General features: G+C 50.8%; 1 protein-coding gene across 4 annotated transcripts in view; it reads left to right on the top strand.

Annotated features, from left to right (window-relative positions):
- Positions 1-16,112, top strand: part of SRGAP3 (SLIT-ROBO Rho GTPase activating protein 3) — a 137,750-nt gene that overhangs the window by 97,685 nt on the left and 23,953 nt on the right. For all 4 annotated transcript variants that reach the window (XM_064519249.1, XM_064519247.1, XM_064519248.1 and 1 more), the window contains exons 5-10: positions 1,234-1,419; positions 2,542-2,670; positions 12,972-13,193; positions 13,710-13,811; positions 14,073-14,270; positions 15,644-15,728. In XM_064519249.1, the coding sequence (XP_064375319.1) occupies positions 1,234-1,419; positions 2,542-2,670; positions 12,972-13,193; positions 13,710-13,811; positions 14,073-14,270; positions 15,644-15,728 (922 nt within the window). The remainder of the gene's footprint in view (positions 1-1,233; positions 1,420-2,541; positions 2,671-12,971; positions 13,194-13,709; positions 13,812-14,072; positions 14,271-15,643; positions 15,729-16,112) is intronic.

The following is a 16,112-nucleotide window of genomic DNA, read 5'->3' as shown; positions in this document are numbered from 1 at the left end:
TGCGGTATGGACGCCGTGGAGAAAGGGCTGGAGCGTCTTCAGCAAGCCCAAGCCTGCTGAAGTGTCATTAGTGTTTCAGACCTAACGGCAGGGACCCACACGCAGCTGTGCGGGCGGCAGGGCTGAGCCACCTGCACGCGCTGGGCAGTGCCGTGTCGTCCTGCCTCGTGGTTTATATGTAATGGGACCGGCAGGGACTTCGGCGCTGCGGCTGCTGCAACCCCCCTCTTCTCAGTCGGAGACCCGTCAGAAGGAAGGAGGCAGAGCCACGTCCACCTTCAGCCGGCCTGTGCGTCTCGGTCCGGGGCCGGCGGTGCCCCGGCACGCGAAGCTCTGATCCGCAGAGCCAGGTCAGGCATCTCCAGCCTTGTCAAGGCAACGCGGAATAAAACATCCCAACGCTGAAGGGAGCTGATGAAAGGGGACAATGTGACTAAAGGCATAAAGCAAGAAGAGCAGATGTGTCCTTCTTGCCAACGCTATTAAAATGATCACGATGTGCCCTTTGGGCTTTTATTTTTAAAAGTAAATGCTGTAGTAGAGCTTGTGCCGTGAGGAGTTTTCCCTGCAATAGAGCAGCTACGTGTATCCAGTCACTGAGTGTTGCTGCAGTCCAGCATGGCACTGATCCTCCTTACTGGCAGTAGTAAAACCAGAATTAAGTGGTCATAGTAGACGAGCTCCATTTTTGCTTGGAAATTGCGGCTCTTCCACCCTAAGGATGAGGTCCAATGTCAGGGTGGTAGAAGAGGAATTTACTCTGTCATGTTGGTGGGCTGGCTTAGCAAGTTCAACTGTAGGAAGAGAAAGGTTGGGTCAAAAGTGACTTAAGATTGATTTTGGGCTCTCCACGGGCTCGGTCATGGAGAAGCCCGTCTGCCTGTCCCAGCTGCAAAGCACTAAGTTATTTCCCATTTCTCCGTGGTAGGAGAAATAGTGCAATGGGAATAGCAGGTAAGTGCTGGAAGGCATGTCCTGGCCTGTCCACTGAGCAGGGAATAACTTCTTATGCCAGGTCTATACCTTCTGGAAGTAGGACTAGTGCTAGGGTTAATTTTAGGGGCTTTTTCTTCCCACCATGATGTTCCTTATAAACGCCATAGTGGCCTCAAACAGCCTTGGCGCAGCTGAGGCTCTGCCCCACGCTGTTTACAGCCATCATTTTGGCCTCATGCCCCAATACTGGTGCTTCTCGTGTTTGCAGAAGAGACTCACAAATTCCTGTTTCCTTAGGTGATGAAAACTTACCACATGTATCATGCAGAAAGCATCAGCGCCGAGAGCAAGCTGAAAGAGGCAGAGAAGCAGGAAGAAAAACAGTTCAACAAGTCGGGGGACATCAGCGTGAACCTGCTGCGGCACGAGGACAGGCCTCAGCGGCGGAGCTCCGTCAAGAAGATTGAGAAGATGAAGGAAAAGGTGGGTGAGTGGGAAGGAAGGAAGGAAGGAAGAGGAAAAGGATGGTGGAAGCCAGGCTGGAGTCAGGGGTGCTGCCCGAAGGCTCCCTAAGTGGCAAAACATTTTGGCTCCAGACCTTTTTGCTTTCCTGCAGTCGTTTCTAACGTCTAACTCGGCCCGGTAACGCCCCGTCGTCCAGACAGACGACACTGCTGCAGCGGGTTGTGGTTGCTCATGGACCGTACTTGATGTTTCACATTTTATTGCTAGAAACGGTGCTTTTAACAGTGAACGATAGCTGTCCTGGGATTCGTTCAGTCGGAGACTTGGCGGGGGGCTGGATATATAAAAAACCAAAAAACCCATGTGCCTTCCTCCACAAACTGGCCTGGGAGGTGAAGAGCAGCATTCGGTTGGCTTCCCTAGTCAAAACACTTAACTCCGTCCCAGCTTCAGCAAATCCCCCTGGTTCTCAGCAGCTCCAAAATTGTTCAACTCTTCTGTTAATTTTTTTTCTTCTCTTAATTTCTGAGAACGATCAACAGCTTCCCCAGAAAGGAAACATCTGTTTGCATGCGTGTTCACCCAGTACTGGAATATTGTCTGTCAGAAAGCCTCTTTGAAGGGTTAATTTTTTGCGCTGAGCCTTTAGACTAGCGATCTTCCTGAACAAATGCCCCGGATCCAAGCACATCTGCATTTGTGCAGTTTTCAGTTCTGGATCCTGTTCTAAAATTTGTAGCTCGAGCCTCTGGGCCAGATTCCACTTTGATACAGCTGCATAAATCTGGAGTAAATCCAGATGTATGTCAGCATATCTGGGAGGGAAATTTGGCCCAATAATTGTGATCGATGCCAAAACCTCTATGAATCTATGAGCAGATAAAAGGACGGCAGCTGTGCTCTGTACATACTGGGCACAGCTGAGCAGGACGCGCTTGTTGTGCATGGGCTGAATGAAGCACAGATGTTCAGATGGATTCTCCTCCATCCTGGCAGAGGTACCTGCTTTTGTGCCTGATACCAAGTATTACTAATTAACATGTCACACCCAGGCTCCAGGGTGCTCTGGGGCCCTGCAGCAAGAGCAGCTGTGAAAGGAGCGTCCTCTTTGGGCTCTGACACTCTGTTTTGCTTTTTCAGAGACAAGCCAAATATTCTGAAAACAAGCTGAAGTGTACTAAAGCCAGGAATGACTACCTGCTGAACCTGGCAGCCACCAACGCGGCTGTCAGTAAATACTACATCCACGATGTCTCCGACCTCATCGACGTAAGTGCTCTGTGTGTGTGTGTGTGTGTCCTGACAAGTGCACAGCTGAATCGTCGGCATGGTTTGGTCCTTTGATGCACTCTTATGCACATGTGATGGTAATGAAGGGGGATTTGTTGGGACTTTAAAATACATTTTCAAGCTCCAGTTCAGTGTATTGTTAGCGTGGATTTCTTTTTTCCTGTGTTGCTTTTTTTTCCCAGCCGCCCACACGGATTTTACTCTCCCTTCAGCTGTTACAGGTGTGCATGGCAGAACTGGAGCTGCCACTCCATGGGAGTTGGCCTTCGCTGAATTTTATGGTGGCCACATGAACAGCAAAAGAATTCATATTTATGCTACATATAAATTTCTTCTTTCATCAGTATCTGGGGAAAAATGGAGTTTTTCATTGTAAATGAAGGTTATGAGCCAGCCTGAACCGACACAAACATACCTTCACGAGTACATAAGCACAGGAGTCCAGATTTGGATTCAGCCTCCCCGCTTTGTGGTTCAGGACATCTCGTATAAATTTACAAATGAGAAATTATTTGAATATTTTCTGCCTCTTTCATGTCATTTCATAAGCAGGTTAATATTTTGTTTTCAATGCATATTGGTTTTGGCTTCAGAACCATGGAGAAATGGCGTTTTCCTTCATCGTAAAGCGATGGCTTCATCTTACTATGGCTGCAACACACTGTGATTTCCTGCAGCTGGAGCTTTCCAAAGTCCAAGGCATTTGGCATAGAATTTGCCTTGGGACAAGCCAGGTGATCCAAAAGCTACCTCCTGTCCCATCGATTATTCTGTATTTGAAATAGATAAACTCTCATGAGGGTCAGGTGCCTCCTCACTTTTGTGGCTGAAAGCAGAAAATTTTTCTGCGTGCGGTTTCCATCACCTCTGCGTGGTGCTTCCCTCTCCTTGACTTTGGTAGCTAAGCACGTGCTGGCGGTCCAGCACGTGTGGAAGTGCTTTCTTGGCGAGGGAAGGCACTTGCTGATTTTTATCCTAAGTGTTCATTGCATTAAATCGCCTCAGGGCAGTGACTGCTGGAAGCAGGTTTTGTAGTGATGGTAGGAACTGAACCCGTGTGTGTATTAGTGACTCCGGTGAGCTGCTTTTAAATGATTCAGGAGATGGGATTTCCATCTCTTCCTTTAAGAGGTGTCTGCACAGTGTTACAGATCGCACTATGCAGAATTTCTTTCTGCTTAAGTTGCTTCAATGATCACATAAATAACTCCAATCTATAAGTGTCAAGTTTTTGTTCTGGCTTCATCATTACCTGAATGCATAATTTAAACATGTGCTTTGATGTTTCTCTCTATTTACCCACTAACGTACATTTATTGATCCAAGTGTTAATTAAAATAAGTCAGATGCAAAACCCTTAAGGATGTCAGGATTTTTAGATCAGATAAAGTATATACTTAGTATGTCCTTTCTGTTCTCTCTATTATTTAAGACATGCTTAGCCATATTAAAAAAAAACACAATAACTTGAAATTGGAACCATTTGAACAGAAAGATATGGCAACATCTTATTGGTTTGTCCCGGGGGTTTCTGGTTTTTGTTTTCTGCTTTGTGGAGGGGGTTTTTTGGTTGTTTTTTTGTTTGTTTGTTTTTAAGAGAGTGACTTATTTTCTCGAAGTACTCGAGACTTTGGTTTCCTGGAGAGCTGCCGAGTTCCAGTGTAGCGCTGGCTGTTTGTATTATCCCTCCCAACTTTATTTCCTCGCTGACACTTCCACTGGAGTCAGCAGATGGCTTTTCTTCCTCGCTCCAGAAATCCCTTCAGGGGACTTGAACTAAAGCATCTTCAATGCTGTGCAGCTAAATTTCCCTAATTACATATTCTGTTCGCCAAAGAAAACAAAATATTGCTGTGGATGCGTGAGCCGTATTGGGTGTCCTAATTTTAAACCTCCCCCTCCCCAAAAGGAGAGCAGTTTGTTTGAATGGACTCCTGTACAGATGCAGTGTATTTTACCAAAGCCTTTCTCCTCATCTCCCGCTCTGGTGAGAAACGAGGTCTCAGCTGCCCTGGGAGAAGGTGGAGAGCTCTCCTGGGGCCTCTGGTTTAAGGAGGAATGTGAAACGCCACCGACGCGGCCGTGCAGCGGCACAGAGCGCATCCTCCCTGCTTCCGTCTCCGTGACGTTCCTGTCCCTTGGAAGGGGAGAGAGGAACGCAGGGACCAGGTCAGGCTCGGGTTTGGAGTACACCGTCATGCCCCTTCCCTCCAGAGAGACGTGTTCCTAGGAAAACGCCTGGTTCCTCTCTCATTTCTGTCATTAACTCGCCGTGTGAGCAAGCTCATCTCCTTGGCCATGTATGTAAAATGGAGATAATGCTGCTCGTCTGCCCCCCTGGAGCTGTGCGCGAAATAGCTGTAAAACCTTTTGAAGTGGCCAGATGAAAGATACCACTGAATTTAGCAGGGTGAAATGCAGCACTCAGAGCGTTGATGCATGCTTGCTGATCCACCAGACTCACTCAGCCTCCTTTAAATGGCTTCGGACTCTCTCAGCCTCCTTTAAATGGCTTCGGACTCTCTCAGCCTCCTTTAAATGGCTTCGGACTCGCTCAGCCTCCTTTAAATGGCTTTGAGACGGCAGCTTGCTGCTGCAGGGGTTGGTGTGTTGCCACATCTAAGAGAAACAAGTAAAGGAGACAGAAGCAACGATTGAAATCGTAGTGCTAAAAGTCTCCTTCAAGTGGATTAGTTTTATCACAGTAATGTTGCAGGTCTTGCAGAAAAGTCAAGAGAGTAGAAGCCAGGAGGAGAAACAGAAGATGTATGTCTGTTAAAAAATAAAAATAAATAAATAAAGGAAAGAAAATGAGGAAAAAAGGGAGCTGAGTAGAGTAACTCAGTCCCAGGCCGTGGTGATGGCCCGCTTGGCAGAGAGCAGCCACCGGGCTGTAATTGGGTTTTAGACATCACTGCTGTATTTCGTGTACCTGGGCTAGACTGCTTTGTTTAAAAACAAAACAAAACAAAAAAACCCCACAACAAAAGTGGTGATGCCACAGGCCGTTTTATTAGGATCTATTTTTAGGCATCTTTTACAGCTCAAATCGTCCTCGTTTCCATCTGCAGTTAATTGCCTGGGCATATTTGTGCTTGCAAAGCCGAAGCTGGGCAGAAGCTTGACTTCTTGTGCCGTGTTTTCCGCATGTGATTGCACGGGGATGTTGTCTCCCTCCCATTCCTCTGGACAGCTCAGCATGGCTCGGTTGGCTTTAATGGAGAGACACTGATTTGTACAAGCGGAGAGGCTCTTTCTGGGGGATTCGTACTGTTATTTGAAGCAATTTTTCCTACATAAAAAGCCTCCCAGATCCACAAAGCGCAGAAGTTCCTCCTGCTCCGTTGTCCTTTGCGTGGGCTTTCTGCCAGGTGTCGGACCCCTGCCAGCGAACAGAGCCAGGTGGGTTTTCTCCCGGGAAGCCCTCGCGGAGCGCAGCCTTCCAGCACCGTCGCGCGGAGCAGCGACCGCGGCGCAGAACCAGCCCCGAGTTAGGAGCGCCTGTGCTCCCGCTCCTTCTACGGTACAGCTCTGGCTAAGGTCTGGCGTCGGGGCATTGCAGATAAAGCCAGCAGTACGGCAATAAGCAGAACAAACAGCTTCCATCGGCAGGAGTTAGTCCCTCTCGGGGGCTCGGTGCAGCTGCTGTGCTGCTGCTCAGCTTCCCGGTGCTGCCGCCAGCCGCCCGGGCCCGTCCGCCTCCCGCCCGGGAGCAAAGTCCCTGGGAAAGAGCAAATCCGCCTTTTCAGGAAGTGCCGTCACTGCGGAGCTTTGCAGGGAGCTGGGAGGGGAGGGAGTGGAGATGCCGCGCAGCCACCCGGGTGCAAGCGCTCGGCTCCGGGAGGCTGAAGCGAAGGATGCCAAGAGTCCGCGATGCGCACCGCGGGCAAAGGGCTCGCTGCGGGGCGGCCGCTCTCCTGTGATGCTGCAAGTCGGGGTCGAGAACGCCAGGCTCCAGCTGTTGTAGCTGCAGAGCTACCTTTGCGTTTCAGCAGCGCGGCAAAACGTGCCCGGGATTTTAGGCAGCTGGGAGCAGCCGCCCTGGAGCGTGAAGTGCCCGGTCAACGCACAGGTTATCAGTGTAGACGAGAGCGATGCAGCCGGGGCTATCTATGCCATTAAGAGCTGCATTCATTTTCACAGAATAAATAGAAGAAAAAAAAGGATTAGATTGGTATGATCTCTTTCAGCACAGAGCTTGTGTGGATGAAGAAAGGTGGGGAAAGGAATGCATTTGTTTGCTGCTTTTCAGAAATTTGATGCCGTTTTTTTCGTATAACAGTACCCTGGTTCAGTCAGCTTTCCCTGGCGTCTCTAGAGGTTCTTGTATGTAGGTTGTTAGTAACAGCCGCTCCTTTGTCGGTGGGAGCTGCAACTCATGATACCACGATGCTCTAATCTACAGTTTTTACTAAGCTGCTCTTAGAGCGCTGTGTTAAACTAAAAAAATACCCAACCAATACAGATCTCTCAAATTTTGCCAGTCCTGGTTTAATAATATGGCAAAACCACGTTTTTGCCAAAGATTGCACCCAGTAAATAGTTTCTTCCTTGCTTGGACACCACAGGCATTGGAGCAGGCTTGCTACGTTAATTAAGCACATTGCTGATAGTTTTGGCTCAGAAGTGTCACACAGTCTGTAGATTGTATTGCATGAAGAGCACGATCGATCTTGGTCTGATAGACCTTGTTTGCTTGGGGCAGAAAAGCAACAGTACTTTCCTTCAGAAAAAAAGCATTCCTTCTTGGCAGTTCCTGCTGCTTTTCCCAGTAGCTTGGAAGAATAGCCTCAAGGTCCTACAGTCCTTTAGGAGATGAATTTACCGATTAATTCATCTTAAAAAAAGAAAACAAAACAAAAAAACCCCAAACACACACCCACACCCCAAAAACCCCAACAGACACATACAGAAAAGCCCTAAGAAAATATGCATAGGTTCGGGAGTGCTATACAGAGATTAAGGAACAAAATAAAATGTAGGTTAAAAATCCTCCAGAAAAAAACCTACTCCGGGGACCATAGAGTTAATTAACTGTAGCTGGATTTTGAAAAGGACGACATGATTTTAGGCTTGGTAATATTTGTAGTTAAGCAACCTTTGATTAGCAGTAATCAAATCTCATGCTTCAGGGCATGGGCTGATTGCTGCAAGGGTCAGGAAGGATCCTCCCCTTCCCCTGCTCCCTACCGTACACACATGTTGTTCCGTATTTGGTTAAAAATAAATTGGTTATTCAATTTTTTTTTTTTAAATTTAGTTTCCTCTGAAGTTTCTGTCTCGGTCGCTGCATCAGGTGACACGGTAAACTGGAAGGACCAAGCGTTTGTTCCTCTGGAAGAGGTTTATGATAAATATTGAGCATCACAAGTCAGGACGTGGCTGATATCTGGGGACATGAAACAGTTTAGAAAAACACACTTGTCCGTGAGCTGCAGCGGAAAGCTGGCTGGTAGCGTATCCGTCGCACCTACCCGGCGGCGCGGCACGGGCTTCCTCCTCCTCAGCCGCGAGCCACGAAAATCTGCAAGTGCTGCCTAACGTGTAGGGGCAGCTTGCGTATCCTATTGCGGTGACGGGAGCAGTTTTGATATATGTCAGAAACATGCGAGATCTTAGCGGGAATCCGCTGTGGTCAAGCCCTGAGCTGCAGCAGGGATGCCGCTCCCACCCTCGCCGTGGGCAGCCGTTCCCTTGCGATGCCAAAGCGTTCCCGATGTCCGGACACGAGCCGAAGGGGAAGTGCCCCTGCGCTTTGGGGTCCCCGGGAGCGCCCAGCTCTACCTCTGGTTGTGCTGGCAGGGATTTTGCCGGGTGCCCGCAGCCGGGCAGCTCGACGTGCGGCATCCCGCAGCGCTCCTCCGCGTGCTCCGGTCGCCTGCGTTTGAGCCGGTTCGGGGGTCTTCGGCCCCCTGCTCGTGTGCGGGAGGCACCGGCACGGTTTCGGGGACTGCGCTCGCAGCAGACTGCCCGGCCCTCGCCTGGGCTCTCCGCGGGGCCGAGGAGCACGCGTGAGCCCCTCGAGCTGTTTCCTGGCCCTGGCGACCCTGCTTGGCCATCCCCGATGCCTGAAACCCTGCTCTGCTCCGCGTGCGGTTACGCACATCACGCCGCGATCGCCCGCTCCCTCTTCATATCACGCTGGCCAGCCAACATCAGGGATAACGTTCATCCGAGAGCGACAGCCCGGTTGCTTGTTTGCTCCTTCTCATCGTTTCTGAGCAATTATTTGTGGCTGCTGATGCGTCTCAGGGCTCTCTGCCTTCTCCTGGTGCAGTTTAATTTCCTTTGCTGTCTGGGTCCATTTACAGCACGCAAAACCTGTTTCTTGTGGTCGAGTGTTTCTTGACAAGCGTTTGTCGTCTCTGGACCAGCATACCTTTGGTAACTGCTTTGTTTCGATGCTCTGCTTTGCTTTAAGGGCAAGGCGGTAACTGTAGGCTGCAGAGATGCTACTGTTTTGTTTTCTGCATTAAATACATGATGAATAAATGTTCTCCAGAAAAATAAATGCAAACAGTAACAGTTTCTGTTCTCTTTCAACATTCCTCCGATGGTCTGAAAACACTTTCAGGTATGAGCTGAGGCACTTACATAGTACCCAGCGTTATGATGGCCAAATGCAGATATTATCTCGATAAACGCTATTTTATGTTTTGCAACAGGCAGGTTAAATATCTTTCAATTATTTAACAGATGAAAAAATTGAGATAGATGAATCAGTAACTTAGAAAGCATTTCATTTTCTCCTGAATCCTGTAGTGCTTTAGCCTTGGTTATATATATTTCTGCAGCATTTCTATAAAACTGTAGAATTCATAATGAATTGCATCAGGTTCAGCCAAAAAAGCCCCGTCACCTTCCTTAAGTGCTGTCACTCTTTCTTTTGTGAAGACAATGTCTCGTTCGTTTTGCTTGAAGCAACCTGTTTGATGCATCAGGTGAAGCTGCGGTTAAGGTGCCCAGATGTGCGGAGAGGGCGCAGGCAGCAGCAGGGCTGCGCGGGGGTTTCTGCCCGGCCTGCAGCAGCGGCTCCTCGCGCGCCGGCTGCAAACGCCTTAAGGTCACTGTCCGCTTGCAAAGTGGTTCAGGCTCATGCAATTTCTACCTGCTGAAAGTCCGTTTGTTCTTAAAACTTTACTTCTTTGCCCGTGTTAGTGCAGTTTGCATTTCTCCGTTGTGATCAGTGGTGAGTTTGGTTATGGCCCCACCGCTTTGAGCCATCCCGGCCCGGTTTTCGAAAGCGCTGCCGTGGAGCGCGGAAAGCAGGCCGTGCCGTCGGGAGCCGCCGAGTCCCTGGGAAAGTCTGGCTCTCATTTAGTCGCCTAGTTGTGGTCGTCCGGGGGAGGATGGTTAAGATGCTTATCCAGGACTGGAGACGCGCGTTGGGTTCCCTGCTTCTCGCCAGGCTTCCCTATGGCTTTGGGCAAACCATCTAGTTTCTGTCTTTTTCCACCGCTGCGTCTGAAATGGGAGTAATGGCACTTTCTCGCCTCGTGGCTGCGTTGGGAGAATGAGTATTTTAAAGGCGATGGGGTATTTGCACACTATGGTAACGAGGGCGAGAGGAGAGGGAACCGTACAAATACGTAACATAGCTGGAGGTGGGATTCGAACCCCTCCCGGGGCTGCCCAGGCGGTAGGATCTGAGCACTGGGAAGCGGTGCGGCCCCTGGAAGCCCTCCGAGCCCCCCGCGGGGAGGACGGAGGGGTGGGACCGGCGCTCGGCGGCTGGGAAGGGTCTGCTGCGCCCGGCCGGTCCGTCCCCGTCCTCCGGCGTCGACGCCGAGCAGAGGAGCGGCGGGACGGGGACGCGGCTGGGAGCAGCCGGCTCTGCGGCCCTTCGGCCAAAGCCTCCTGGGTCCCGGCTTATTTCTCCGGTTGAAAACGGTGACGTTTCCACCCCTTGCCAGGGGTGTTGGGAGACCTAGTGAGTTAACGTGCGGAGAGCTTTGAGCTCTGCAGGTGAAAGGCGCTGCAGAGCGCTGGGCGTTGCTGTTTGTGGTTCTCGTTTATTCCCCATCAAAGGGATGAGAGGGGTGAGAAAATGCCACTTGTTCTGGAGCAGGAGTTTGAGGTCTGCCTTCTCCTTTGCGCGTTTCTTTGAGGATCTTTCGGAAGTCCGTGCTCTGTCCGTCTTTCCCGGCAGCAGCGTGTGGAGTGGTGCTGATCCCCGAGGCCTCGCGGGCCGTGGGACGGTGGTGGTGGAGCTCAGCGGCGGCCTGGGCGTTGCAGAAGCTGCTGGCTTTGGCGTGAATTCAGCGGTCAAAACAGCGGGGAGTCCTCACGTGTTCCTGAGCCATCTCTCTGCAGATTCGGTGGCTTTCGGTGATTTTCCTTTGCAGTAACTCTGCCAGTTTTGGACGCTTTGGAAATTTCCCTCCCTTGGACGTAGGCAGGTGTTTTCTCCTGGTGTTACGTTTTTCTAGCCAAGTAGCGACAGTTTTCAAGGGATGGGGGGACGACCACGACGCTGTTTTGGAGGTATTTTGGAAAACTCGGGGAATCCTTTTTTGAGAGCGCAGAGCTGTGACGAGCCGGTTGCCACGGGGGAGCAGACCCCTCTCCGGTCGGTACCCCGCTCCGGTGCGTGGAAATTTTCCCCAGTTCTCCAAGATTTACTTTTGCACGCTGCTCGATGCTTTCTGAAGCAGGCCGTATACCAGCTCTTTTCAGCTAATAAGGGCAGAAGCTACATGGAAGCAGGATAGATGAGGCCTAGGACCGTTTGGCTGCTCATGCAGAAATCCTCGTTACTGCACATACGGTTTTGGCTGCTTTAAAAGACGAGAGCAGGGCAGGCAGAGTGTATCCGAGAGTGGAAACCGGCTCATCATGCTGCTGCTGCTTATTTTATCACAGACCAGAACAAATACCTCCCTGACTTGATCTGAACTGAGGGTTGTCTCTTCGGATCAGCAGGACGGGTGAGATGGCTTTTTCGGCTGGAGTTTTTTGTGGCAGCAACCGAGTTTTCGTATTTCACTTCAAGTTTATCAACAGTAATGTTTTGATGCAGAGTCACTTTTTATGCGTTTCTACATTGTGATTAATTTCTGCAGATCCTGTAGAGCTGGGAAAGGTGCTTTGAACTGGCAGCTCGGAACAGGGAGTGCTGTAGCTCTGGGAAAGTCGGTCTGTGTTTTGGTTCATTCAGATTACAGCAGCATCGCATAAGCATGCTGGGGACGGATGATTATGAAACTCCTAAAAATAGACGAAGCCATAATTATGCAACTTTGTCCTGCGTCGGGAACCTCGGCCCTCCCTCCCGTCCCCGGCGTCGCTGGCCGTGGGTCGCAGGCCCTCCTTCGCTGCAGCGTGCTCGCAGCTCCGGACGCGATGCATCGCCCTCCTCTTGCTTCCAGCCCTCCCGTCCCTCCCGCGTGTCCCCAGCTGTCCCCGCGGAAGGACGTCGCTGGCCTCCGCGCCCCGGGCGCTGCTTTGGCGCCCGTCCTTGCCACGCTCTTCGCAGCGGCAGCCGCGGGGCCCGAGCCGCGGGGCTCTGCGCGGTGGCCCACGCTCCTTTGGGGACTGGGAAGGGAGCGGCCAAGAGCTGCTCTTTGCTCGGCTGTGATTAAGCGCTCACAGCAGCAAATCCCCGTGCTGTTGCTGTGCTTAACATGCCAACCTCAATTATATCGAAAAGAGAGTTTAAAACCAGGCTTTTGTCTAACGTACAGTATTTTGGCAGCGATCAGCTGCGAGTTTTACCCTTTTCCCCAAGGCGAAGGTGAGAGTGGTCAGTTGTGCATGGGAGCTGCTCTGTCCTGGGAGAGGAAGGCGGCTTCCCGGCGCGGATAGAGGGGTTCGCGCCCGGAGCTGGCAGGGCGTCTTTCAGTGCCGCCTTGCTTTAGCATTCAGCCGTGTCTGATAATTTTGGGAAATGGTTTCTGTGCGTAAAAAGCCCTCGCGGGAACGTTCGCAGGGTGAGGAGGGGAGCGCTGGGAACGACCAGCAGAACAGCCCTGCGGCCGCCGCTTTGCTGGGAGGCCCTGGGAGCGGGCGGGGGTTGCCCTGGGACAACCCGCGGTCACGCCGGCCCCGCGTCTGAGCTGAGCAGCTCGCCGGGAAGGACAGAGGGCTTTGGGTGATTATTTTCCTGCTCTCTTGTCTGAGAAGATCCCTGTTAAATACACCCCAGTACAATGGGGGTGATGTTTCACTGGGCCATGTAATGCTTTTCAGGGGGGTTCAATATACACGTGACCCTCCAGAACAAAGGTTAATATGTGTGTGATACGTGTATTTAATGCTGACCTTTCTCTGGTATTTCTCAGTGCTGTGATCTGGGATTCCACGCCAGTCTAGCCCGAACCTTCAGGACATACCTGTCTGCTGAGTATAACCTAGAAACCTCACGTCACGAGGGCCTGGACATCATCGAGAACGCTGTGGACAACTTAGACGCACGAAGCGACAAGCACACGATCATGGACATGTGCAACCAGGTCTTCTGCCCGCCTCTGAAGTTCGAATTCCAGCCCCACATGGGGGACGAGGTACTGTGCTCACGGACGGGAGACGTTCCTCAGAGCCAGGTCTCGGCTGGCTGCCTCTCGTGCTTAAGCATAATCGTTAAATTATTTCTGATTCCTTGTCCCTTTGCTCTGTCTTCACATGCTGCTGTTCATGTTTCCTTTCTTAATGAGACACTTGGCTCATTAAGGCTCCTCCTTTTAGTCCGCCTCTTCCTCAGTATCTCTCCCAATGAGGCAGCCTGTGATTTGATCCTCAGCTGAACTGCCCAGCAGATTTGTAGAACTGGAACTTTGTTTTACCTGCTGTAATTGAAAGACTTCAGGGTGCAGCTTTAAAATGCTGGGTAGAAAACGCTTTGTGCTGGCCCAGACACAGGGCACGGCTGATTAGGAACGGGGCCACCCAGCCCCTCTAGAGCCTGTGAGGAGCTTCTGGGTGCTGGAAGGAGCTATTTAGGGTTTTAACTGTGTGTGTCTGGTCGATGTGTGACCCGCTGCGTTCCCTCCTGTCTCCTTCTGGTGCCACTGCTGTCTCAGGTGTGCCAAGTGAGCGCCCAGCAGCCTGTGCAGACCGAACTGCTGATGCGGTACCACCAGCTGCAGTCTCGGCTGGCCACCCTCAAGATAGAGAACGAAGAGGTAAGGAAGCAGGTCCGCGCCTGCTGCCTGCGCTCCCTTCCCCTCGGCCGCGTGGCTTTACCCGAGACGCCGAGCGTTCCCTGTTGCGGCTGCTCTGCTCTGGGTCGGAGCCCTTCCGCCGGCAGCGCCGGGCGCTCCTGTTGCCGCAGTTGCCGCAGGAGCAAGCCCGCTGCTCGCGAGCTGCTTGTTGGCCAACCGTGGTGGCTCAAGACGCCGTTGACCAGACCGCCTTCAAACCACGCTGCCTTCTGTGTCTGATAGGTACGAAAAACTCTGGATGCTACGATGCAGACTTTGCAAGACATGCTGACGGTGGAAGACTTTGATGTTTCAGATGCCTTCCAGCATAGCCGCTCCACTGAGTCGGTCAAATCAGCTGCTTCAGAGACCTACATGAGCAAAATAAACATTGCCAAGAGGAGAGCCAACCAGCAGGAAACGGAAATGTTCTATTTTACAGTGAGTCTCCTCTCATGCGGTATGGGGGACAGAGCATTAATTTCTAGGACTGAGTCCCAATTTAAATGCTCATTAGTGAAGAGCAAGAACCAACTGAGTTTCTTTAAGTATTTGTCTCCAATTCCAAGATTTGCATTTCTCAGTGGCATGGCAATGCATGGGGAATGGCAATCTTTTCTGCTATTATTTTGGAAGGAACAACTGTAGAAACCAGTTGTGACCCAAAACTTAAAGAAATCAGTAGGAGTAGCTCACAGCTGGGCAGCAGAGCCCAGCCGGGCTTGGAGTTTGTCACCGTTTGGTGGCTGTTCCTGAAGGACTTTACTATTTTGAACTATCAGTCCAACCTTCCTCTTCTGGCCTACACAGATGTAGTCTGCCCTTGACTCTGGGGATGAATTAAACAGTCGTTCGCACCTCGTGTAGGGTGTTGCAGGAGGCTGCCGTAGCCGGGCTGTGTAACACCTCTCTGTTGTGTGCGTGACCGAGTAGATGGAGATTGTTGTGTGTCCCCTGCAGCCTTGGGCTCGTACTTTACTTCTGTGCAGATCTTTAGGTTTTCTGTTAAAATACTTGACATACAACCAAGAAGACATCAATTCAGTAGAAGTACCCCTCGTTTAAACATGGTTAATTGGGTAACTAGGCTAAAGTTAGTAGCATCTTGTGGTACTCAGATTTGCATAGAAAAGTTTCTAATTTCTCTGTAACACTGTTGTTGTTTCAATTCAGGAAAAAGAAAACAGGAAAAAAAAAGCATTGCAGTTTTGATTCTGCATTGTGTTGGATATTTTTTTTAATGCTTTTTGCAAGTATTTGTGATCTTTCTCATTCACTGATTTTCATTTCCCACCTCTCTCTTCCTTACTCCTCACATCTGTAAAATTATTTGCTCTTGAGTGTTACTGGGTGTAAACCAATCTCACAATAAAACGAGAAGCTATGCTGCACGGTGGCTGTCATTCAGTGCGTAAAGCATCCGATCGTCTGAGCTGGGAAGATCTCGTGCACTGGGAATTCTCCCTGCTTCCTCGCTCGTTTGCACAGAGGCCGCGTGCCTGTGAGCGAAGGAAAACCTCTGCTCGTTCAGGCCCTTCCCAGAAGCCTGACAAAAGCAGGCTTTTTTGGGGCTCTTTCCTCTGGAGCTCCTTGCGTCCCCAGGCGCAGGGTGCAACCCCGAGGAGACCGGGCCGGCGAGACCGACGGGGCTGTCGCGTGAGCGGGCTGCTCGGCTCCGTCCCGCTGGGCCGCTGAAGCCGGGTTTGTCCGAGCCTGCCAGAGCCCCGCCAGCAGCCCCCGGGCAGAAGCGTGCATCAGTTACGAACTGTTTTTGCCAGGAGTCCTAACTTTGTTTGTTTCATTTTTAATTCCAGAAATTTAAGGAGTATTTGAACGGCAGTAACCTTATCACCAAGCTCCAGGCTAAACACGACTTGCTGAAGCAGACCCTGGGAGAAGGTGAGTCGCAGGGTTAGGTCCAGGGAGAAACCTCCCCTCACACAAGGCGGTTTTAAGCCAGGCCTTTGGCTTTGAATCTTACCTGCTGTTTGTGTTTTCCCGAGTGACTGATCGTCTCTGTGCTTGGCGTAGAATACCGAGTTTAACCAGTGACACAAAAAAACATTTCCCTGGCTTGGTCTTTTTCACCTTTTTGTGGCGTGTGTATATTTGTTTGAAACTCATGCTTTGAATCTTATTCTTTGAATTTGTTTGAGTCTTATACTGTCTGCAGAAGTGCTGTATGACTTCTGCAGCAGCAAAGCGGTTCCCACCCGCCCCTGTGCCATTTTCTTTTTCTTTTCTCTCACCCTTCTTCCCAGCTCAGGGCAGCCCTAAACAGAC

The sequence above is a fragment of the Dromaius novaehollandiae genome, chromosome 12 (assembly GCF_036370855.1).
Source record: "Dromaius novaehollandiae isolate bDroNov1 chromosome 12, bDroNov1.hap1, whole genome shotgun sequence".
Taxonomy (NCBI): Eukaryota; Metazoa; Chordata; class Aves; order Casuariiformes; family Dromaiidae; genus Dromaius; species Dromaius novaehollandiae.
This window is presented reverse-complemented; position numbering and strand designations above follow the sequence as displayed.